The sequence below is a fragment of the Elgaria multicarinata genome, chromosome 3 (assembly GCF_023053635.1).
Source record: "Elgaria multicarinata webbii isolate HBS135686 ecotype San Diego chromosome 3, rElgMul1.1.pri, whole genome shotgun sequence".
NCBI classification, from domain to species: domain Eukaryota; kingdom Metazoa; phylum Chordata; class Lepidosauria; order Squamata; family Anguidae; genus Elgaria; species Elgaria multicarinata.
The window spans coordinates 161,634,684-161,660,041 of NC_086173.1; the positions used below are offsets into that span (position 1 = coordinate 161,634,684).

At 47.4% G+C, this 25,358-nt stretch overlaps 1 protein-coding gene across 1 annotated transcript; it reads left to right on the top strand.

Annotated features, from left to right (window-relative positions):
• Window positions 1-1,266: 1,266 nt before the first annotated feature.
• LOC134395697 (zinc finger protein 883-like) lies at window positions 1,267-25,358 on the top strand. The gene is made up of 5 exons (XM_063121859.1): window positions 1,267-1,356; window positions 1,675-1,798; window positions 2,774-2,986; window positions 4,009-5,200; window positions 24,848-25,358. The coding sequence occupies exons 1-5, from the start codon at window positions 1,267-1,269 to the stop codon at window positions 25,356-25,358; spliced, it is 2,130 nt and encodes a 709-aa protein (XP_062977929.1).

Consider the following 25,358-nt stretch of genomic DNA (forward strand, 5'->3'; position numbering starts at 1 on the left):
TATCCTAGGCCATAGTTGAGCACATCAATCTAAATGACCATCCTTCTAGACATCTAAAGTGCGAGACTATTTTTGTGAAGTGACCCATGGAGCACAGAAAGTCCACAGGCAAAAGATCAGAGGAAAGATCAGAAGGGGCAGAGGAAGAACCCAATGAAACTCAGGCAAGAATGTTTTCAGTAATGGGTTATCAGTTGAGATGTTGTTGGTGTTATCACCAAGACATTGAGCTAATGGCTGGTTATTTGTAATGTAGAATGATAGTGACCAGTGTGGCCGGTTCTAACCAAAAGCTATAATCTGAGATTGGGTCAGGTTGGGTGTGGGTAATTGGTTGGATGAATGGAGTGTGTGAGTTTCTGAATGGTTGGGGTTATGTTTGAGATATGAGTGGATACTGAGAGTGTATGGACCATTCTGGTGTTGTAAGGATGTGCTTGGAAAACTCTGACATAGAGGTGGTACCTCCATTCCAGTGACTTGTGCCAGAAAGAGATATAGCATCAAAATGGGGTTTGGGGTTTGGGCATCAGAGTAGAATGGGTTACATATGTTTATATACACTTCCAACATTGCTTGCTGTGAAATTTGAGCAAACGCCAGAATTCTTTTCTGCAGTTGAACAAGTAAAAGAAGATGTTAGTGTAGAATTATCACTACAAAACAATCTGACAGATTTTTTTTTCTAAACTGAAGCTTGAGCAGTATATAAAAATTTGAATGGTCAAAAAATGTCAAAGCTTGAGCTTAAATAGCAAGTTGAGCCCACTCTCGGACCCGACATGTAGGTGGCAGGGATGGTGGTGAAGTTGGTGGACAATGATCTAAACTGGCAGTCATGGTGGAGTAGGAGTGACCCAAGGAAAAGCCAGGTTTTAAAAAGGGGGGGGGAAGAGGCAAGGAGGTGGACTTGGGCCTGACGAGAATGTCGTTCAGTGGCAATAGGTGTGAGGAAGGAAGCTCCATACAGCTTCTGCAGGACTGACATAGAAGGAATCAAAGAATCATAGGTGTGCACATTGGTGTGCCCAGAACACCCTGAAGTCCTTGGGTACACCTCCTATGGTGACCATATGTCTGGTTTTAAACGTACATGTCCAGAAACGGGGGTTCAAACCGGGTCCAGGCGGAAATCCCTGATTAAAAAAATACCTTTTTAAGGCCCTCCAGGCTTTCATCTGGGCCTCTCCTCCGCCGTGGTGCAGGTGACCGTGCCCCGATGGAAGCCTGGGTGGGCCTGAAACTACGTGTTTCTGAAATGCAGAAATGCCCGGTTTAAGCCACAGCCACCTAGTCCATCCAGGCCTCTCCTTGGTTGATGTCACCTCGTCGACAGGAGAGTCCCGTATGGATGAGGTGGGCATGGCTTAAACCAGGCATTTCTGTGTTTCAGAAATGTGCCATTTAAGGCTCTTCCAGCTTCCATCGGGGCCTCTCCTTGGTAACCGCAGTGACAACGCCAAGGAGAAGCCCTGATGGAAGCTGGGAGAGCCTTAAACTGTGCATTATTATTATTGTTGTTGTTGTTGTTGTTGTTGTTGTTGTTGTTATTATTATTATATTTATTTGTATCCCGCTTTTTGCCCAATGCTGGGCCTCAAGGCGGCCTTACAAAGTTTAAAATATACATGGGGGGAAGGGCTAACCTGAAAGGGCTCCTCTCTTTGGTTTCAGGGAGAATTTGAAGAGGTGGCTGAGAGATCTCCTATTTCAAGCCAGACTGTGTCTGATGATGAGCAGAGTGAATGGTGTTCAGAACCGGAGGACGAAGATGAAGATGCTGAGGCCGGACCATCAGGTATGGGGAGGGGGGGCAATATGGGTATGCCTTTTTGTGCCTGGGTTCTGGATTGCCCTGAGCTTCCCTTCTTGGCTGGATTCAGCTCTAGTGCTTTCTCTCCCTTCAGGAAGCTCTGGGATAGTTAACTTCAGAATATTTATTTACCAGCCTTTGATCTGCAGACCATAAGAGGCCTCTCTGATGACTCGTAAAAGTTTTGCTCCACTCTTTTGAGTAGAACCCTTCCATTTCATAATTGTCATCGTCGTAACATATTTATTTGTTACCTGCCTCCCCCTTCAGATGGAGGGGGGGTACAACATAAATGCAAATGCTATAAAATACATAAAATTAAAACATTTAAAACTAATACATTATTAAAAGCAGCACATTATTAAAAGGCATCTCCAAATTCAACTGGCCTGCTGGAAGAGATCAGTCTTTATAGTTTTATTAAATTCCGGATGACTGTTAAGTTGACTAATCTCTCACGGCAAGCCATTCCACAAACTCGGAGCAGTAGAAGAAAAGGTCCTCTGGGTACTAGTTGTCAGCCCTGTTTTTGTTGATGAGATAAATTCTTCTCAGAGGACCTGAGTGTGTGGGGCAGATTGTATGGGAGAAGGCAACCCCGAAGGTAGTAAAGCCCTACCCAAACCTTGTAGAGCTTTAAATGTGATAACCAACAATTTATACTTTGCCTGGAAACTAATTGACAGCCAGTGAAGAGATTTTAAGACTGGCATAATGTGGTCACCCTTAGGTGTACCGGTGACCATGCCATTTACACTCCAATTGGGGCACAAACAGGAAAGAAAGGGACTAATCCGGTGCTTACAGGACATGGTTGTGCAATAAGTGGCTGAGTCTTGGGTAGGGGAATCTCTATAGCCAACAAATAGATGACCAGAGATGACTGGCAGAAAAATGGGCCACAATAAACAGAAACCGTGGGATCATATGAGTCCTTTGCATTGAACCTTTCCCATGCAGAGAGCAGGAAACAACCCCAGCAAGTTCGGAAGAAACAGACTGTCAGAAGGAAACCCACCCAACAGAGGAAGCAGAGGAAGAACCCGTTCCTTGTGGGGAAGTACACAAGGCATCCAGTGAACACCACCAGACCTATACATTGGAGGAAGAAGATTTTATTCCACATGAAGATGCAGGGTCATTCTCTGAAGATTGATCCCGAAGAGCGGTCAGGTAAAGCTACCCACGCTCCACCAAAGAGTAGGATTCACTATCCAGGCTAGGGGTGGGGGCAGCCTGCCTATTGGTGCTGCTGATCCCACCACTGCCTAACCTATGCCCACCTCTTCCCCTACCAAGAGCAACACCATGGGTGGTGTTATCTGTAAGATGCTCCATAGGTGTACTGTGTAGTGCTTTGTCCCACAATATATACTGGACTGTGTCTGTACTCTGTTGGCCACACACTCTTTGCTTGTGTACAGTGATGTGTGTGCTGCCTTCACAAAGCTCAACCGCAAGACCAAAACAAAGCAGATACAGAAACAAAGGCCAGATCTACACTTTCAAACCGCTTTGAAAACGGTTTGAAAACTGTATCTGGAGCGTGTCCAGGGCCCCAATAGTTGTTACTACCGTTATAAACCGTTTTAAAGCGGTAGTGCCAAAGGGTGGGGCTACCTTACCTGAACAATTATAGGATGGGCTTCAGGGAAATGACACTAACCCCTTTTATCTAAAAGCCAACAGAAGAGATTTTTTAAAAGAAAAAATAATCAGTACATAGATGAAGAACTGAAAAATTAGAAGGGAAGGAATAGTAATTGAGAAGGGCGGGGCCAGGGGTGCAAAAGAACAAGCAGTAAACAATGCAAGGAATGGTGTAAACCTCTCCTCCACCACTGTGATTGGAGACTGCTGGATTAAAAATTCAGCCCTATGGGCCTCTAGAGATGTCTCTGACCGAGGCCCAGTTCCCCCTTCCCAACTCCTCCTCTCTTCTTTCCTAATCTTAAACAAATCATTACATTTCCCTAACAGTCTGACTGGCCTTCAGATTCAGATTTCCTAGACAAGCTGTCAGACCTTGAGCGATTCAGATTGGTTTGACACACTTCAGACTACTTTGGACCAATCCGGAGCTGATTAAGATCCAGACCACCATGTTCCGAATTAATCTGCTTCAGTTTCGGGATTCGGATTAAGAACTGGAGCAGTACGCAGCCCTAATGTTTTCTTTTGTTTTTTTCCATCAGATGCTGTGCAGGAGACTGTTGACAAAGGAGAAGAACCTAGCACATCAGAAGGAGGACCAAGGGAGGAAGAGGTGGAAGAGGTTTTGAGCAATCAGGACAAATCCAGAAGGAAGAAGGAAAATTATATGAAAGAGAAGGACCAACCCATTTCATCTCAGAGCGGGATCCACCTTGAGCAAGAAGAACAAACAAGAGAGAGAGACAGAAAGCACCTTGATGCTCATCTGAGAATCCACACAGAGGAGAAAACCAGTCAAAGCTCAGAGACAGTGAAAAGTGACTGTCTGAGCAAACCAACTGTGAAGGATCCAATGCTCGGCACAGAGGGGAAAAGTCACACATGTCTGGAGTGTGGAAAGAGCTTCACACACAGCTCACAACTTACAAGACATCATCAACAAATTCACTCTGCGGAGGAACTTTATATCTGTACAGAATGTGGAAAGAGCTTCCAAAAACAAGAAAATCTCATAGCACATCAAAAATGCCATACGAGGGGGAAACCCTTTAAATGTTCAAGCTGTGAAAAATGCTTCAGGGATAGATCAACCCTTACAATTCATGAAAGAATTCACACAGGGGAGAAACCCTTTAAATGCTCAAGCTGTGAAAAATGCTTCAGGGATAAATCAACCCTTACTCAACATGAACAAACTCACACAGGGGAGAAACCCTTTAAATGCTCAAGCTGTGAAAAATACTTCAGTAAGAGATCAGCCCTTACTAAACATGAAAGAATCCACACAGGAGAGAAACCCTTTAAATGCTCAAGCTGTGAAAAATGCTTCAGTGATAGATCAGCCCTTACCAACCATGAAAGAATTCACACAGGAGAGAAACCCTATAAGTGTAACGAATGTGGAAAGAGCTTTTCCCAGAGCTCAGCCTTTACTTACCATAAAAGAATTCACACAGGGGAGAAACCCTATAAGTGTAATGAATGTGGAAAGAGCTTCACTGTTAGCTCCAACCTTAAGGTACATCAACAAATTCACTCAGGAGTGAAACCCTATACATGTGAAATATGTGAAAAGAAGTTCAACGACAAAGCATCCCTCATCAAACATCAAAGGTGCCATTCAGGAGAGAAACCCTATAAATGCAAAGAATGTGGAAAGTGTTTTCCTCAAAGCTCATCCCTTACTAGACATGAAAGAATTCACACAGGAGAGAAACCTTATCAATGTTCTGTGTGCAGAGAAACATTCCGTCTCAAGGAACAGCTTGTTAGACATCAAAGAACTCATACACAGGAGGAGACTCATACACAGGAGACTCCCTAGAAATGTTCACTGTGTGAGGAAATGTTCACATGCTAAGTAAACCTTGCAATACTCTTTAATGATGTCCATAAACTGGAGTTACCTTACAAATCTTCTCATTGTATGGCATGTTTTGATGATTGATTTTGCCTTCATGGAGTCAGCAGAAAATAGAAACAGAAACTCCATCATCACAGCCTAGAATCATGGTCAAACATTCAGTCTCTGCCCACGCTTCACATTAAAGGAGGTACATCTTCTCCCATTTGAGCCTCACCATATCAGAAGGCTTTCAGTTGGGCTCCCTGCAGGGCCTTTTGAGGGGATTTGATATTTGGGACCCTTTACCTCTGCTTCTATGTTTCATTATCTGTATTAATCATACTTTTTCATGAGATGTTTTATTGCTTAACTGTATTTTATCATTTTATGAAATTATTATAACCAGATATGTCACATGAATGTTCAGTGGATCGGGATGATTTCAGAGTTCTGAATTTACTTGAGAGCAAAGAATGTGCACACGGGGGATTCCTTACATATGGTTATTATGTGGGGAAATATACACTTGTATAGCCACCCTTATGATACATCTAAGTGTTCATACAGGGGAAAGACCACAAAAAGTGAATACACCATAAGTGATTATTTGGATCACAAATCAAGCCTCCATGAATTTGAGAGTAGACGTAGCAGGGAAATCTCTTCACTGTTCAGAATGTGGTAAGAAGGGATGTCTCAGGCACCCGACTGGATCCGAGGGTCCAATGGACACCTCCCGCATCCCCCCATGGACCCGGATGGGCGGCCACAGTATGGTTCCAGGCCCACAAGTCAAGCTCCTACATGGCCAGATGACCACCCAGACCCAGATGAGTTTTCCTGTCCTTAGTATAATTCAGTTTCGGCCCATATATTACTTCTCATCAAAAGATCCATTTTTAGTGGCTTCAATATGTGGCATTCCCTGCCTCGCATTCTGTGGCTGTATTCAATGTTTTAATGGGATGGTTTTATTTACTTAATGATGCAAAGCTATCTATGCACTTCACTGATGTTAATCCTGGCATGTTTTATCTAAATGGTTTTAAGAGTATAATTGTGCTGTACCATTTTATGAAAATGGCCTTTGGGAGAAACTGGAGAAATAGAACTTTCCTCCTCTGCCAGAGAAATGACAACCAACATTATTTTTCTTTTTTTGACAAGAGGGCATTTCCAAGGTAGGAAGCCATACCAAGAAAAGCTCAGGTTGGATTGAGGGCTTTTCTGACTATTTGGACAAGTTATGAAGGTTAGAAAGGTCCATTTGAGGAATCCTGAATCCACCTTTAGGAAATATTAAGATGTAAAACATTTTAAAGGCTGTTGAAATGAAGAACTGGTACAGTTGCTGTGGCTGATTTTTAGAAGGCTTCTGTATCTTTTAATGTGTTTGAATACTAATAAAGTTGTGTGTGCATTTTCTCTGTTTCATAGTCTTGGTTCTATTTTGCCTCCTTAAATAAGAAGGGTTCTGTGTTGTACATTTAGGCTGCCATTTTGTACAGAGTTCCGAGCCCCCTAACCAGAGGGAATGTGGTAGGATTTCATTCAGGGGAAAGAATGATTGGAGTGCATCTTCAACGCATTGAAGCCAAGGGTCATTTAGCACCTTTCTATCTTGGAATGGGTGATGTCATGGACTGGCAATGAGTCAACGCCCTGTCTGCGCATTGAAGGGGAAACAGGCAAAATAATGTCTCTTCACTCCTTTTGGCTCTTTCCATTTGTTGGAAGACATTGGAAGTTGCAAGGTCCATGGTGGGACTTCATTCTGGGGAAACAACGGTTGAAGAAGTATATTTGAATAGGAAAGGGGTTTCACATCTGAACAGAATCAACACATGAACTCTTCAAAACTGTAAGAGGCGTAAGGTAAATATAATAACTAGGTTAAATGCAGACAGCTACAATGAGCACTGATGCCATCCAAGTTTCTTCCCAGTAAGATCTTTTTCCAAGGAGCTCAAAGTAGCATACAGGATCGCCCTCCTCCAGTTTGTCCTCACAACAACCCTGTGAGGTGGGTCAGGAGGAGAGTCAGTGACTCGAAAAAGCCGCCCAGTGAGCTTCATGGCCAACTAAGCACTTGAACCTGGGTCTTCTCCTTTTCAGCTACTACTCTAACCATTAGATCACAATGATTCCTGGGGTGTGATTGCAAATCGAATCTTGATGTTATTGGATCATACATCTCTGAAGACAAGCAATTCGGTGAAACCAACAGTGGTCGTTGTGGGAAGGACTTCACGTTTTCTAATTGGACTTTGGTGGAGCACAGAATTAGCCACTGTGGGTAGAATCATAGAATAGTAAAGTTGGAAGGGGCCTACAAGGCCATCGAGTCCAACCCCTCAATCAATGCAGGAACCCACCCTAAAGCATCCCTGACAGATGGTTGTCCAGCTGCCTCTTGAAGGCCTCTAGTGTGGGAGAAGAGCCCACAACCTCCCTAGGTAACTGGTGCCATTGTCGCACTTCTCTAACAGTTAGCAAGCTTTTTTCTGATGTCCAACCTGAATTTGGCTTTCTGTAATTGGAGATGCTGGTCTATTTCTTCATGTCTTTATTTATTGCATGTCGAGACCACCTTTCTAAAGTAACAACAACATGAAACGACCATGGTTAATACCATAAAGACATTACAAAAGCTCATCTCAAACCCTCGTTCCTGAATGAAGAGGGAATGGCGGGACCGGTGCAAAGGCAGTTTGTTGCGGAGATTGGGAGTGTTGCAGGAGAAAACTCTTGTGCTACATGGACCTCGGTCTGATCCAGATTGATGTTCTCAATCTTCTTACAGAGTAAGAGAAAAACCAGTGAATGCTGAGCAACAAAACTAAGCGAAATCAAAAGAATGGAAATAAAATCCTAAGCTGGTTTAGATCACACATCTCATGCCACTCTGGGGGTTTTCTTTCACTGAACTCCATTTCCCAACAGCCCTTGTAAATCCCATAGGAATGTCCCACAGCTGGCCCTATTTAACTGAGCCAGGTGCTCAGCTTGGAGTGAGAAGCAGAAGGGAAGGAATACGTCCTTCTGCAGAAGGCTAAGCGAGCAGTGCAGGGAGTTTGCTGCTCTCTGCATTCACTTGTCTGAGGATGAGGGTTGTTTTCTTGATGTTCTCACATCAGTGATGCCTCCAGGTTTTTGAGGAGGCTTACAGAAGAACCGGCTTCCTCTGTGAGTCTACATTCTTATTGTAAGTGTCACCAGCAGCTCTTTATTATTTATTTATTTATATAGCACCATCAGTGTTTCTTCTCCTCCTCCTCTTTCTCTTCATTGCTTTGAGTCTACGTTCTTATTGTCTACATTCTTATCTCTGAGTATATATTATTATTACCAGTGTTACATGCAATTGTTTCTGCTCCTCATTACGACCGCTTGCTTGGTTGGCAGGCAGGGCATCAGTGGGTGAGAAGGCCGTGGTGTCTTCTGCTCCTCCTTCTCAAGAGGCAGGTGAACAAGGAGGTTGCCAAGGTGAAGAGGAGGTGCAGGTCCAGGGGGCTCTTGGCAGTGGTCCCTGCTGGGGGTGGGCACTTGGCTGGTACTGGACCATGCCTCCCCCTGACAACCCCCCTGTGTACGGTCATAGTTTGTGGAAACTGTGTCTTGGAGGCCTCTAAACAGAAAGGAGAGTGTATCCAGGCTCTCTGTTGGGGCTTCCAAATGAAATGGTGTGTTAATTCTGTCAGAGTAAGAAGACCCCAGATGTGCCAACCTAAAGATTTAAACTTGCTTCTAGATTCAGTATGGGTGGGGCATGGCAGTGGGAGGGGGATTAATGTTGATCTCTTCCTGCCATGCTACATGAACATGCTTCAACAGGTGAATGAATTATTATCAGGACTTGGCTGCTTTTCATACAGACGGTCTAAAGAAATGGAAAAATATGAGGCTGATTGGCTATGACGGGGCAGTCTGTGATAGTTTCAAGTAGAGCATTAAGAGCAAACTGGCAATAGCAGCAGATTTTGAGAACAATCAGGACACCGTTATCTCTCTTTAGGCCACAGTGCAAAACTCAAACTTACATGTCTTCCTTTGTAGCAGGGCGTTGCTGGCATTTAATAGCACAGAGATGAGCAGGTGAATGTAGCAGGTGATGTTTGGTCCTGCATTCATTTTGTCAGAGTGTATTGGGGGATGACATTGGCTTCCAGATTTGTTGGGTGAAGAACATTTTGAGTTTTAAGATGTGTCTATAAGCATGGACTGGTCTACTATACAAGACAATGAAAATATGTATTAACAAAACAACAGTGATACTTGAAATAACTAAATGGACAGGACCAGCACTGTGGAAGCTGTACTGAGATCCTTGAAAAAACAGAGGAGGAATATGAATGGGATGATGATGATGATGAATCCCAATTTCCAAGTGCAATTTATTTGTTTTGCTTCCAGGAAGGATCATTCCTATTGATTTCAATTTCCATCTCTTTTACCCTAGGCCATAGTTGAGCACATCAATCTAAATGACCATCCTTCTAGACATCTATAGTGTGAGACTATTTTTGTGACGTGACCCATGGAGCACAGAAAGTCCACAGGTGAAAGATCAGAGGAAGGATCAGAAGGGGCAGAAGAAGAACCCAATGAAACTCAGGCAAGAATGATTTCAGTAATGGGTTATCAGTTGAGATGTTGTCGGTGTTATCACCAAGACATTGAGCTAATGGCTGGTTATTTGTAATGTAGAATGATAGTGACCAGTGTAGCTGGTTCTAACCAAAAGCTATAATCTGAGATTGGGTCAGGTTGGGTGTGGGTAATTGGTTGGATGAATGGAGTGTGTGAGTTTCTGAATGGTTGAGGATATGTTTGAGATGTGAGTGGGTACTGAGAGTGTGTGGACCATTCTGGTGTTGTAAGGATGTGCTTGGAAAACTCTGACATAGAGGTGGTACCTCCATTCCAGTGACTTTTGCCAGAAGTAGATATAGCAGCAGAATGGGGTTTGGGGTTTAAGGCTCTCCCGGCTTCCATCGGGGCCTCTCCTTGGTCGCCGCAGTGACGATGACCAAGTGACGATGGCCCCTTTAATGCCCTGATTGGAGCCAAGGAAGAGATAGATCACTTTCTGGGGCCTCCAGAAAGTGCATAATTCTACCCCACCATGCCGATGGCAGCCGCCTTTAGTGTGGTGGGTTAAAATTACCTAAAAGGGCTCCTCTCTTTGGTTTCAGGAAGCATTTGAAGTGGTGGCTGAGAGATCTTCCATTTCAAGCCAGACTGTGTCTGATGATGAGCAGAGTGAATGGTTTTCAGAACCGGAGGAGGAAGATGAAGATGCTGAGGCCGGACCATCAGGTATGGGGAGGGGGGGGTGATATGGATATGCCTTTTTGTGCCTGGGTTCTGGATTGCCCTGAGCCTCCCTTCTGGGCTGGATTCAGCTCTAGTGCTTTCTCTCCCTTCAGGAAGCTCTGGGATAGTTAGCTTCAGGATATTTATTCACCAGCCTTTGATCTGCAGACCATAAGAGGCCTCTCTGATGACTCGTAAATGACTTTTGCTGCACTCTTTTGAGTTGGACCTTCCATTGCATAATCGTCATCATCGTCATATATTTATTTGTTACCCACCTCCCCCTTCAGATGGAGGCGGGGTACAACATAAATGCAAATGCTATAACTAATACATTATTAAAAGCAGCACATTATTAAAAGGCATCTCCAAATTCAACTGGCCTGCTGGAAGAGATCAGTCTTTATGGTTTTATTAAATTCCGGAAGACTGTTAAGTTGACTAATCTCTCACGGCAAGCCATTCCACAAACTCGGAGCAGTAGAAGAAAAGGTCCTCTGGGTACTAGTTGTCAGCCCTGTTTTTGTTGATGAGATAAATTCTTCTCAGAGGACCTGAGTGTGTGGGGCAGATTGTATGGGAGAAGGCAACCCCGAAGGTAGTAAAGCCCTACCCAAACCTTGTAGAGCTTTAAATGTGATAACCAACAATTTATACTTTGCCTGGAAACTAATTGACAGCCAGTGAAGAGGTTTTAAGACTGGCATAATGTGGTCACCTCTAGGTGATCATGCCATTTACAGTCCAATTGGGGCACAAACAGGAAAGGAAGGGACTAGTCCGGGGCTTACAGGACATGGTTGTGCAATAAGTGGCTGAGTCCTGGGTAGGGGAATCTCTATAGCCAACAAATAGATGACCAGAGATGACTGGGAGAAAAATGGGCCACAATAAACAGAAACCGTGGGATCATATGAGTCCTTTGCATTGAACCTTTCCCATGCAGAGAGCAGGAAACAACCCCAGCAAGTTCGGAAGAAACAGACTGTCAGAAGGAAACCCACCCAGCAGAGGAAGCAGAGGAAGAACCCATTCCTTGTGGGGAAGTACACAAGGCATCCAGTGAACACCACCAGACCTATACTTTCGAGGAAGAAGATTTTATTCCACATGAAGATGCAGGGTCATTCTCTGAAGATTGATCCCCAAAAGCAGTCAGGTAAAGCTACCCACGTTCCATCAAAGTGTAGGATTCACTATCCAGGCTAGGGGAGGGCCAGCCTGCCTATTGGTACTGTTGATCCCACCACTGCCTAACCACTGCTCACCTCTTCCCCTATCAAGAGCAAAACCATGGGTGGTGTTATCTGTAAGATGCTCCATATGTGTACTGTGTAGTGCTTTGTCCCACAATATATACTGGACTGTGTCTGTACTCTGTTGGCCACACACTCTTTGCTTGTGCACAGTGATGTGTGTGCTGCCCTCTCATAGCTCAACCGCAAGACCAAAACAAAGCAGATACAGAAACAAAGGCCAGATCTACACCACACTGGATACGATGCTTTGAAAATCGTTTGAAAACTGTATCTGGAGCATGTCCAGGGCCCCAAAAGTTGTTACTACTGTTATAAATAGGGGTGTGCACGGACCCCCCGCTCCGCTTCACTTGCAGATCCGCCATTTTTCGGAGCGGGTCGCTCCGCCCCGCCCCCGCTCCGCCCACTTCCGCTCCGCTCCGCTCGGAGCTCCGGATCCGGATCCGGAGCTCCGTTTTTGCCCCCCCATAGGGTTGCATTGAAAGCTAAAAAAGTAAACAACTTTTTTTCCGTTGAAGTTAGAAACCTCACGTTTGGCACCATGACACCTCATGGGCGTATACACACACACGCCAAGTTTCAAGGCAATCCCATCATCCCCTGATTTTTGGCGAATTTTTGAAAATCGGGCACCCCATTCACACCCCTTGGGATAGCTCCGTCAATTTGCATGTTAGAAACCTCAAACTCGGCACCAGGGCAGCTTATCCATGTGTCCACATGCACGCCAAGTTGCAAGCAAATCCCATCATCCCCTGATTTTTGGCGCGGCTCTACCCTCTAACGCACCTCCCATAACCCTAATTCACACCCCTTTAGATAGCTCCGTCAATTTGCACGTTAGAAACCTCAAACTCAGCACCATGATAGCTTATCCACGTGTCCACATGCACGCCAAGTTTCAAGGCAATCCCATCATCCCCTGATTTTTGGGGAATTTATGAAAATCGGGCACCCCATTCACACCCCTTGGGATAGCTCCGTCAATTTGCATGTTAGAAACCTCAAACTCGGCACCAGGGCAGCTTATCCATGTGTCCACATGCACGCCAAGTTGCAAGCAAATCCCATCATCCCCTGATTTTTGGCATGGCTTAACTCACCCCAAATTGTCCCATTCTACAACTACGTCAATTTGCACGTTAGAAACCTCAAACTCAGCACCATGATAGCTTATCCACGTGTCCACATGCACGCCAAGTTTCAAGGCAATCCCATCATCCCCTGATTTTTGGGGAATTTATGAAAATCGGGCACCCCATTCACACCCCTTGGGATAGCTCCGTCAATTTGCATGTTAGAAACCTCAAACTCGGCACCAGGGCAGCTTATCCATGTGTCCACATGCACGCCAAGTTGCAAGCAAATCCCATCATCCCCTGATTTTTGGCGCGGCTTAAACTTTTTAACTCACCCCAAATCAAGTCCCATTCTACAACTACGTCAATTTGCACGTTAGAAACCTATCCTTTGGTCCCATGACAGCTTACCCATGTGTCCCCATGGACACCAAGTTTCAAGGCAATCCCATCATCCCCTGATGTTAGGGGAACTTTTGAAATTTGAACACTCCAGTATGTCAGGGATTTAAAGTTGCAATTGCAGACAGCTCAATGGGGCCAGTTCCAAGGCAATCCCAACATGCCACGAGATAACCCTAAATCTTCTGGCACATTTGAAAAAGGGATTATTGAATTTGATAAAGTCTAAGTGAGCGCAGGAAGGACTTCTCCCCTTAGTCAAAGCAAGACACATACACCATCGCTGCAAGGCGGGAAGGGGAGAAGGGAGGGAAAGCAGGCAGGCAGCATGCATTGTAGTGCCGCAAGGATGGCTTGAGCACTAACGCATAGCAAACCAACCCATAAGTGGGCGCAAAGTGAGGCAAAGATGGCTGGTTGTTTCTTTCTAAGCCAGCAGTTACGCCTTGAGGGGCACAGAGGAGGACGACTGGGAGCAAGCGTGCCGGAGGGTGCTGGCCACGAACCGCAAAGCCCATCTCCCAGGCACCAGGCGGGCAGAGCAGGCGAGGAGTCAGTCCTGGCAGATGCCCCACCACAGCAGCACCCCGGGGGAGGCGGGCAGACAGGCAGGCAGGCATGGGTTGGCGGGCCCAGAAAAGCTGGTACCTTGCACAAGTAAGCCATAGATCTGTGGGGGAGTCAGTCCCAGCAGATCCAGCTACCTCACAAGGATGGCTCCCAGGCAGGCGGGCAGGCGCCTCCACTGTAGTGGCTGTGCTCAACTCGGCGGGCGCACTACAAGACGAGTTGAAGTGAGAGCTCACTTCTCAGGAAATGTAGTGGCTGTGCTACGGGAGATCGGTGGACTGCTGGAGCTTAGCTTTTTCTCTGAGGGGAAGTCCATGAGTTGAAGTGACAGCTTGCTTCTCAAAGACAGGGTTACAGCGGAAGAGGGGTGGGACGAGACCGGGGAGACAAGCTCGACCAGTGACTACTACTAATCCCCACATCCTGGAGGACCACAGCATCCCACACAAAGTGGCTGTGGTGAAGTCAATGGCTGTCATGAGTCGAAGTGAGTGCTGACTTCTCAGGAGGAAACTTAAACTGTCCCTAGTATGCACTAAGTGGCTGTGCTATGGGAGTTCGGTGGACTGTTGGAGTACCAGCCACAATTGGGGAAGTGAATGAGTTTCAGTGAAAGGTTGCTTCTCAAAATCAGCACACAGATCAAGGACTCCATTTGATCCCCGAGCTATCTAAAGGGTGACCCGTGGACTGCTGGAGTTTTCCTCCGGTTCCCGGTGGCTGGGATGGGTCTCGGCTTCTCAAAGCCATGGCACTGCTGCATATGCAGTGCAGCTTCTCGAAAGAGAGCTGTCCCACGGAAAAACGGTGCATTACTGGAGCTTAGCTTTTTCTCAAAGGGGAAGTCAATGAGTTGAAGTGAAAGGTTGCTTCGGAAGTCTATGGCTTTCATGAGTTTCAGTGACAGCTTGCTTCTCAAAGAGGGCGTTACAGCGGAAGAGGGGTGGGACGAGACCAGGGAGAGGAGCTCGACCAGCTGCTGCGACTAATCCTCACCCACATCCTGGAGGACCACAGCATCCGCAGTAGTGGCTGTGGTGAAGTCAATGGCTGTCATGAGTTGAAGTGAGTGCTCACTTCTCAGGAAAATTAAACTGTCCGTACACACTAAGTGGCTGTTCTATGGGCGATCGGTGGACACCTGGAGTACCACCCGCACATAGGGGAAGTCCATGAGTTGAAGTGACAGCTTGCTTCTCAAAGATAGGGTTACAGCGGAAGAGGGGTGGGACGAGACCGGGGAGAGAAGCTCGACCAGTGGCTACTACTAATCCCCACATCCTGGAGGACCACAGCATCCCACACAAAGTGGCTGTGGTGAAGTCAACGGCTGTCATGAGTCGAAGTGAGTGCTCACTTCTCAGGAGGAAACTTAAACTGTCCCTGTGCAGTCAGTGGTTGGGGAGAGAGGCACGGCCAGCTGTGCCTCCACCGTAGGGGCTGTGCTCAAGTGTCTGAACTTGGAGTCGAAGTGAGAGCTCAAAATTGCTCCATATGAGACTGGGGAGAGAAGCTCGACCAGCTTCTGCTACTAATCCTCACCCACATCCTGGTGGAACAAAGCATCCACCGAGAAGTGGCTGTGGTGAAGTCAATGGCTGTCATGAGTTGAAGTGAGTGCTGACTTCTCAGGAGGAAACTTAAACTGTCCCTACGCACTAAGTGGCTGTGCTATGGGCGATCGGTCGACTACTGGAGTACCACCCGCACATAGGGGAAGTCCATGAGTTGAAGTGACAGCTTGCTTCTCAAAGATAGGGTTACAGCGGAAGAGGGGTGGGACGAGACCGGGGAGAGAAGCTCGACCAGTGGCTACTACTAATCCCCACATCCTGGAGGACCACAGCATCCCACACAAAGTGGCTGTGGTGAAGTCAACGGCTGTCATGAGTCGAAGTGAGTGCTCACTTCTCAGGAGGAAACTTAAACTGTCCCTGTGCAGTCAGTGGTTGGGGAGAGAGGCACGGCCAGCTGTGCCTCCACCGTAGGGGCTGTGCTCAAGTGTCTGAACTTGGAGTCGAAGTGAGAGCTCAAAATTGCTCCATATGAGACCAGGGAGAGGAGCTCGACCAGCTGCTGCGACTAATCCTCACCCACATCCTGGAGGACCACAGCATCCGCAGTAGTGGCTGTGGTGAAGTCAATGGCTGTCATGAGTTGAAGTGAGTGCTCACTTCTCAGGAGGAAACTTAAACTGTCCCTATGCACTAAGTGGCTGTGCTATGGGAGTTCGGTGGACTACTGGAGTACCAGCCGCAATTGGGGAAGTGAATGAGTTTCAGTGAAAGGTTGCTTCTCAAAATCAGCACACTGATCGGGTCACCCAGAGGTCCACAGCCTCTACGTAGTGGCTGTGCTGAAGTCAATGACTTCCATGAGTTTAAGTGAAAGGTTGCTTCTCAAAGGCGAGGACTTGCCTGTTTCATTTTCGCAGCGAGACAGGCAGCTGCAGTAACACTCACAACCACACACACAAGGACAGCTTTTGCACAGAGGCTCATGAATTCAAGTGACAGCTTACTTCTCAAAACCATACTTCGGGATCAGGGAGTACGTCTTCCACTCCCAGGGCACTCCAAAGGGCGACCCGTGGACTGCTGGACTTTACCTCCCTCAGTTGGGGAAGTGAATGATGAGTTTAAGTGAAAGCTTGCTTCTCAAAGACGGGTTACAGCAGAAGGGGAAGAGGAAGAGGATGAGACTGAGGAGAGAGAGGTTGCATCGGAAGTCTATGGCTTTCATGAGTTTCATGAGTTGAAGTGAGTGCTCACTTCTCAGGAAAATTAAACTGTCCGTACACACTAAGTGGCTGTTCTATGGGCGATCGGTCGACTGCTGGAGTACCTCCCACACATAGGGGAAGTCCATGAGTCGAAGTGAAAGCTCACTTCTCAGATAACTTGAATTGCGAGACTGGGGAGAGACGCTCGGCCAGCTGCTGCAACTAATCCTCCTCACCCACATCCTGGTGGAACAAAGCATCCACCGAGAAGTGGCTGTGGTGAAGTCAATGGCTGTCATGAGTCGAAGTGAAAGCTCACTTCTCAGGAGGAAACTTAAACTGTCCCTATGCACTAAGTGGCTGTGATATGGGCGTTCGGTGGACTGTTGGAGTACCAGCCGCAATTGGGGAAGTCCATGAGTTGAAGTGAGTGCTCACTTCTCAGGAAAATTAAACTGTCCGTACACACAAAGTGGCTGTGGTATGGGCGATCGGTGGACACCTGGAGTACCACCCGCACATAGGGGAAGTCCATGAGTTGAAGTGACAGCTTGCTTCTCAGGAGGAAACTTAAACTGTCCCTACGCACTAAGTGGCTGTGCTATGGGCGATCGGTCGACTACTGGAGTACCACCCGCACATAGGGGAAGTCCATGAGTTGAAGTGACAGCTTGCTTCTCAAAGACAGGGTTACAGCGGAAGAGGGGTGGGACGAGACCGGGGAGAGAAGCTCGACCAGCGACTGTTACTTATCCCCACATCCTGGAGGACCACAGCATCCACAGTAGTGGCTGTGGTGAAGTCAATGGCTGTCATGAGTTGAAGTGAGTGCTCACTTCTCAGGAGGAAACTTAAACTGTCCCTGTGCAGTCAGTGGTTGGGGAGAGAGGCACGGCCAGCTGTGCCTCCACCGTAGGGGCTGTGCTCAAGTGTCTGAACTTGAAGTCGAAGTGAGAGCTCAAAATTGCTCCATATGAGACTGGGGAGAGAAGCTCGACCAGCGACTGCTACTTATCCCCACATCCTGGAGGACCACAGCATCCGCAGTAGTGGCTGTGGTGAAGTCAATGGCTGTCATGAGTTGAAGTGAGTGCTCACTTCTCAGGAGGAAACTTAAACTGTCCCTGTGCAGTCAGTGGTTGGGGAGAGAGGCACGGCCAGCTGTGCCTCCACCGTAGGGGCTGTGCTCAAGTGTCTGAACTTGAAGTCGAAGTGAGAGCTCAAAATTGCTCCATATGAGACTGGGGAGAGAAGCTCGACCAGCGACTGCTACTTATCCCCACATCCTGGAGGACCACAGCATCCGCAGTAGTGGCTGTGGTGAAGTCAATGGCTGTCATGAGTTGAAGTGAGTGCTCACTTCTCAGGAGGAAACTTAAACTGTCCCTATGCACTAAGTGGCTGTGCTATGGGCGTTCGGTGGACTGTTGGAGTACCAGCCGCAATTGGGGAAGTGAATGAGTTTCAGTGAAAGGTTGCTTCTCAAAATCAGCACACAGATCAAGGACTCCATTTGATCCCCGAGCTATCTAAAGGGCGACCCGTGGACTGCTGGAGTGTAACCTCCCTCACCCTCAATTGGGGAAGTGAATGAGTTTCAGTGAAAGGTTGCTTCTCAAAATCAGCACACTGATGGAGTCACCCAGAGGTCCACAGCCTCTATGTAGTGGCTGTGCTGAAGTCAATGACTTCCATGAGTTCAAGTGAAAGGTTGCTTCTCAAAGGCGAGGACTCGCCTGTTTGCTTCTCAAAAAACCATACTTCTGGATCAGGGAGTACGTCTTCCACTCCCAGGGCACTCCAAAGGGCGACCCGTGGACTGCTGGAGAGAGGCAGCCTGGCTAGTGGTGGTGGTGGTGCCAGGCATTGCCTTGCCCCCTGCTTGCACCTCACCTAAACGTGCAGTCAATCATGGACAAACGGTTGTAAACCGCCCAGAGAGCTTTGGCTGTGGGGCGGTATATAAATGTAATTAATTAAATAAATAAATAAATAAATAAATAAATAAATAAATGGAGTCTTTTGGAACTGGGTGGAAAACTATCCGGATGAGTTGACTAAGCTGTACCGGACGCCACAGAAATGAAATGAACTCAAGTGCGGTGCTTTGCCCTCACAGTCAGTCACACACACGCACGGTGACAAACTCTGCCTAGTGCCTACAGAGAAAAAACCAGCCTGCCTGAACTGTAGTGTGCCTGCCAACCCAAGGAGGGGTGGAATTAAAGGGAGCCTGCCTGTCACTCCCACGAGGGCTTGAGGGTGGGGTATCCCAGCAGGGGGAGATTGCCCTTCAGAAAGACCAGCTGCTCCACCAAGTCCGGCTCCAAGCGAGAGCGGTGAGGGGTCACTATGTCGCCCGCCATAGAGAACACCCTCTCGCTTGGAACACTGGTGGGTGGGCAGCTGAGTCGATCCATGGCCACCCGCGCCAGGTCCGGCCAAATCTGAAAACGGGATGACCAGTAGGCCAGGGGGTCCATGGAGGAGTCCTCGATGGGCTCTGACAGGTAACGCTGCACGGTGGTTGCAGCGTCATCCTGGCTGGTGGCTGGGGAGGGTCTCTGCCCAAACACGGTGTGCAGAGCCTCTTCCCAATACCCCTCGCCTGTGCTGCTGCTGGGAGGGATGCAGGTGAGGCTGCTGCTGGTGCTGCTGGTGCTGCTGCGGGGAGGGGTGGCCTGCTCCTCTGCCTCACTCTGCCCCACCCTCTTGGCCCATGCCGCCCGCACTTCGCCCACCAGCGTTTCCACCCAGTGCTGCCTGCTATTTGGCCCACAAAGCCCATCCTTCACACGAGGGTCGCACATGGCTGCCAACATGTGGACCCTGTCGGTTTGGATGGGCTCCAGCCTCCGCGTCACGCCGTCCCTCAGCCTAGTCACCGCTTCGCGGACCTCGGGCTCGAAGCGCCTGCCGGTGACGGGATCCCTGTACTCCAGAAAGTCGCCCATCTGTTTCTGGAGATGCCTGCATACAGGGATCACCTGGCTGAGGAGGGCAGAGCTTTTGCTCAGGGTCTCGGTGGCGTTCAGGAACGGCTTGAGGACCGCCACCAGCTGGGACATGGCGTCCCACTGCTGCTTGCCCAGGTGGTGGACGCCCATGTCCCTGACCCTGAACAAGTCGTGGATGGCACGCTGTTGCTCCACCATCCGCTCCAGCATCAGGTAGGTGGAGTTCCAGCGTGTCACCACATCCTGCACTAGCCTGTGCTGCGGGAGATTCAACTCCTCCTGCTTCTCCCGCAGCAAGCGACTGCCCTTGACGCTGTGGTGGAAATGGCCTGCCACCTTTCTGCAGCTCTCCAGGAGGTTACGGATCCCGGACAGGGGACCGAGGTTGGGCTTGCTGCTGCCCATCCCAAGGCCATCCCTCACCACCAGGTTCAAGACGTGCGCGATGCAGCGGACGCCCTCGAATCCGCCGTCGCGCACCGCCTTCACCATGTTGGCTCCCCCGTCCGTGACCATGTAACCGCGGGTGACCTTCTGCCCAGCTAGCCACCCATCCACCATGCGGTTCATGGCCTCCGTAATCTCCCCTGCCGTGTGGGACTGGTCCATCACTTGCGTGTGGAGGAGGGCCCAGCAGTAGCCCTCCTTGCCAGTCCCTGTAGTGCTGGATCCTTCCTGCCCCACGGCTGCCCACCAGTGTGCCGTCAGGGACAGGTAAGCGTGCACTCCGCCCTCGCTGGACCAAATGTCCGAGGTGAAGTGCACCATCCGTGCCTCTGCCTGGCACAGACGACCCAGCACTAACTCCCTGCAGGAACGGTACAGGGAAGGCACCACCCGCCTGCTCAGGGTGGTGCGACACGGCAGCTTGTAGTATGGCACCACAAGCGCCATCAGCCTCTTGAAGCCTGCGTTGTCGACGAGGCTGAATGGCTGGTCGTCCAACGCCACCATCTCACCGATTGACGTGGTGATCTGGGAGGGCGTTGGAAAACGCCATCTTGTGGTTCCATACTTCCCCCACCCCATTTCCGGCAGGGTTGCCTGCCTAACCCTTGTGGGGATGGGAGATGGAGAGCTGAGACTGGAAGTGCCAGCAGCAGCAGCAGCAGCAGCAGCCGCCGCCTTCGGCTTTCCCCTGGAACCAGTCGCCTTGCCCGCCTCTTTCCCCAGCAAGACCGACTGGTGCTGCCTCTTAAGATGCATCTTCATGCTGCTGGTTCCATAATGCCCTGTCGATGAACCCCTGCTTAGGCTGAGTTTGCAGTGGCGACAGACAGCAAAGCGGGGATCCGCTCCCAACTCAAAGTGGTCCCACACGATGCTTGTCTTTCGTTTCCGTGGTGACACCACCAATTGCCCGCCTGAGCTCTCTGGTGTTGCCACAGAAACAGGGGTGTGGGATGAGACTGGGGAGAGAGCCTCGGCCTGCTGCTGCTCCTCCTCAGCCCCCACATCCTGGAGGCCCACCGCCTCCTCCTCCTCCTCCCCCCCCTCCACTGTGCTGAGGACCTCGTCTAGGTCCATCATCGGGCTCGTGGGCTGAAAGGAGAATGAAGGAGTTGGGGATACTCCTCCTCCTCTAATGGCACTGCTGCCACGTGCCTCTTGCAAACGGGCACTTTTCCCATTCCCACCCTCAAAAAGAGAACGCCGGGCACAAGTTGCAGAAGAGAGTGGCTCTGCCTGCTGCTTGTCCTGCTTCTGTTTTGGAGCAGTCAGCCAAGGAGTTGCCCGTTTGAGTTTCACAGGAGGAGAGGAAGCCTGCTTACTGCTGGCAGACTGAGCCTTGCTGCTTTCAGCACGCCTGCTTCCTCTTTTCATGATGACTAACAAAATATTAATACTACTAATACTATGTATAAGGTACTACTAAGAATATGTATAAGAAGATATAATATGTTTAAATGTAGGGAAATGGGACAAGAACAATAAAATATACTACTACTAATATGTATGAGAATATACTAATATATATATATATATCTACTACTAAGAATATCTACAAGAATATAATAATATGTTTAAGAATATTACTAATAAATGTAGGGAAATGGGACAAGAAATGGGACAACCACTACTATAACAAGAACAAAATATGAATACTACTACTACTAATATGTATGAGAATGTATACTAATAGACTACTAAGACTATGTCAAAGAATATAATATAATATGTTTAAGAATAGGGAAATGGTGTGCGTATGCTTTCCCCAAAATGCTCAATCTGTGGCTGCCTGTTGAACTTGACAAAAGCAGCCCACTCCGTCGAAGTTACACAGAGAAGAAAAAGAGAATCCAATTTTTTTGGTATATTTGGTATATAGAAGATAGAAGGAAACACAATCAGGATTTAAGAGAGGGGAGGGGGGAAAAGAACCAACCACTACTATAATATGTATGAGAATGTATACTAATAGACTACTAAGACTATGTCAAAGAATATAATAATAATATGTTTAAGAATAGGGAAATGGTGTGCGTATGCTTTCCCCAAAATGCTCAATCTGTGGCTGCCTGTTGAACTTGACAAAAGCAGCCCACTCCGTCGAAGTTACACAGAGAAGAAAAAGAGAATCCAATTTTTTTGGTATATTTGGTATAGAAGATAGAAGGAAACACAATCAGGATTTAAGAGAGGGGAGGGGGGAAAAGAACCAACCACTACTATAAGAAGAACAAAATATGAATACTAATATAATATGTATGAGAATATATACTAATGGACTATGTGAAAGAATATAATAAAATATGTTTAAGAATATAAATGTAGGGAAATGGGACAAAAACTGTGTGTATGCTTTCAAAAGAAAGCTTTCACAAAAGCAGAACAGTCAGGCTTTAATACAGGGAAGGGGGGGGGGCAACCAACCCAACCAACCCAAACACACACTCCAAAATTCAAAAATAAAGTTTATATTAAATCAAAGTAAGGGGAAAACACAGGGCAAACTAAGCTACAAGTCAGAAAGAAGCAAACAAACACACACACACGCCAAACTAAACCTATCCTAATCTATCTCCAAAGTCCAAAGCAGGAGCACTAACTAACTAAGTGTTCCCTCCACGAACGCCAACCCACAAAGAGACACAAAACAGAAAGTTCTCAGGGTGGGTCTGCCTTAGTCCCCCCTCCAACGCTGGGATTGGAGGAGGATGCTTTCTGAGGAGATCAATTCTCATCAGGATTGGGAGTTGAATGTGCCTGTCATCGCTTCCAAAAAAATAAAAATAAAAAAATAAAAAAAACCCAAACCCCGATTTTTAAAAAAATATTGCACGTGAACCACAGCACGCAGAAAGTTGAGAGTGGTCTCAAAATGACCCCCATCCACGACTCTCTGTGCACAAGAATTTTCAGAACGATAGCTTAAACCCCCCCCCAGTTATCCCCGATTCTTTCCCTCAATGCAATCCTATGGGCGAAAAGCCGAAACGGAGCCCCGCGGTTGACCCTATTTTTAAAAAACTTCTAGCCCGCGACCCGTACGATGCAGAAAGTTGAGAGTGGTCTCAAAATGACCCCCATCCACGACTCTCTGTGCACAAGAATTTTCAGAACGATAGCTTAAACCCCCCCCCAGTTATCCCCGATTCTTTCCCTCAATGCAATCCTATGGGCGAAAAGCCGAAACGCAGTTTGAGCCCCGCGGTTGACCCGATTTTTAAAAAAATATTGCACGTGAACCACAGCACGCAGAGAGGTGAGAGTGGTCTCAAAATGACCCCCATCCACGACTCTCTGTGCACAAGAATTTCCAGAACGATAGCTTCAAAAACAACGTAGTTATGCGCGATTATTTGCCGCAATGCAATCCTATGGCGAAATGTTTTCAAGATGGCGACCGGAGCGCTCCGACTGAACTCGGAGCTCCGAAAAATGGTCGCTTCTCTTCGCCTTGCTTCTAGGGGGTCCGCGGTCCGCTCCTACTCCGCCTCTGGGTAAGGCGGAGCAGGCCAATCCGCTACTGCTTCTACGCTCCTAATCGGAGCGGAGCACATCCCTAGTTATAAACCATTTTAAAGCAGTAGTGCCAAAGGGGGGGGACCTTACCTAAACAACTATAGGATGGGCTTCAGGGAATTGACACTCACCCCTTTTATCTAAAGGACAACAGAAAAGTTTTTTTTTTTTTAAAGAAAAAATAATCAGAATACAGATGAAGAACTGAAAAATTAGAAGGGAAGGAATAGTAATTGAGAAGGGCGGGGACAGGGGTGCAAAAGAACAAGCAGTAAACAATGCGAGGAATGTTGTAAACCTCTCCTCCAGCACTGTGTTTGGAGACTGCTGGGTTAAACATTCAGCACTATAAGCCCCTAGAGATGTCTCTGACCGAGGCTCAGTTCCCTCTTCCCAACTCCTCCTCTTGCCCTGTCTAATCTTGAACAAATCATTACATTTCCCAAACAGGATGCCTGGCCTTCAGATTCAGATTTCCTAGACAAATTGTCAGACCTTGAGCGATTCGGATTGGTTTGACACACTTCAGACTACTTTGGACCAATACGGATCTGATTAAGATCCAGACCGCTATGGTCCGAATTAATCTGCTTCAGTTTTGGGATTCGGATTAAGAACTGGAGCAGTACGCAGCCCTAATGTTTTCTCTTATATATATATTTTTTCCATCAGATGCTGTGCAGGAGACTGTTGACAAAGGAGAAGAACCTAGCACATCAGAAGGAGGACCAAGGGAGGAAGAGGTGAAAAAGGTTTTGAGCAATCAGGATAGATCCAGAAGGAAGAAGGGAAATTATACGAAAGAGAAGGACAAACCCATTTCATCTCAGAGTGGAGTCCACCTTGAGCAAGAAGAACAAACAGGAGAGAGACACCTTGATGCTCATTTGAGAATCCACACAGAGGAGAAAACCAGTCAAAGCTCAGAGACAGTGAAAAGTGACTGTCTGAGCAAACCAACTGTGAAGGATCCAATGCTCGGCACAGAGGGGAAAAGTCACACATGTTTGGACTGTGGAAAGAGCTTCACACGGAGCTTACAACTTACAAGACATCATCAACAAATTCACTCTAAGGAACTATATAGCTGTACAGTATGTGGAAAGAGCTTCCAAAAACGAGAAAATCTCATAGCACATCAAAGATACCATACGAGGGGGAAACCCTTTAAATGTTCAAGCTGTGAAAAATGCTTCAGGTGTACATCAGCCCTTATCAGACATGAAAGAATTCACACAGGGGAGAAACCCTTTAAATGCTCAAGCTGTGAAAAATGCTTCAGTGATAAATCAACTCTTTCTCAACATGAACAAACTCACACAGGAGAGAAACCCTTTCAATGCTTCACATGTGGAAAATGCTTCAGTGGTAAATCATACCTTATCAAACATGAAAGAATTCACACAGGGGAGAAACCCTATAAGTGTAACGAATGTGGAAAGAGCTTCACTGTTAGCTCCAATCTTAAGTTACATCAACAAATTCACTCAGGAGTGAAACCCTATACATGTGAAATATGTGAAAAGAAGTTCAACGACAAAGCATCCCTCATCAAACATCAAAGGTGCCATTCAGGGGAGAAACCCTATGAATGCAAAGAATGTGGAAAGTGTTTTGCTCAGAGCTCATCCCTTACTAGACATGAAAGAATTCACACAGGAGAGAAACCTTATCAATGTTCTGTGTGCAGAGAAACATTCCGTCTCAGGGAACAGCTTGTTAGACATCAAAAAACTCATACACAGGAGGAGACTCATACACAGGAGACTCCCTAG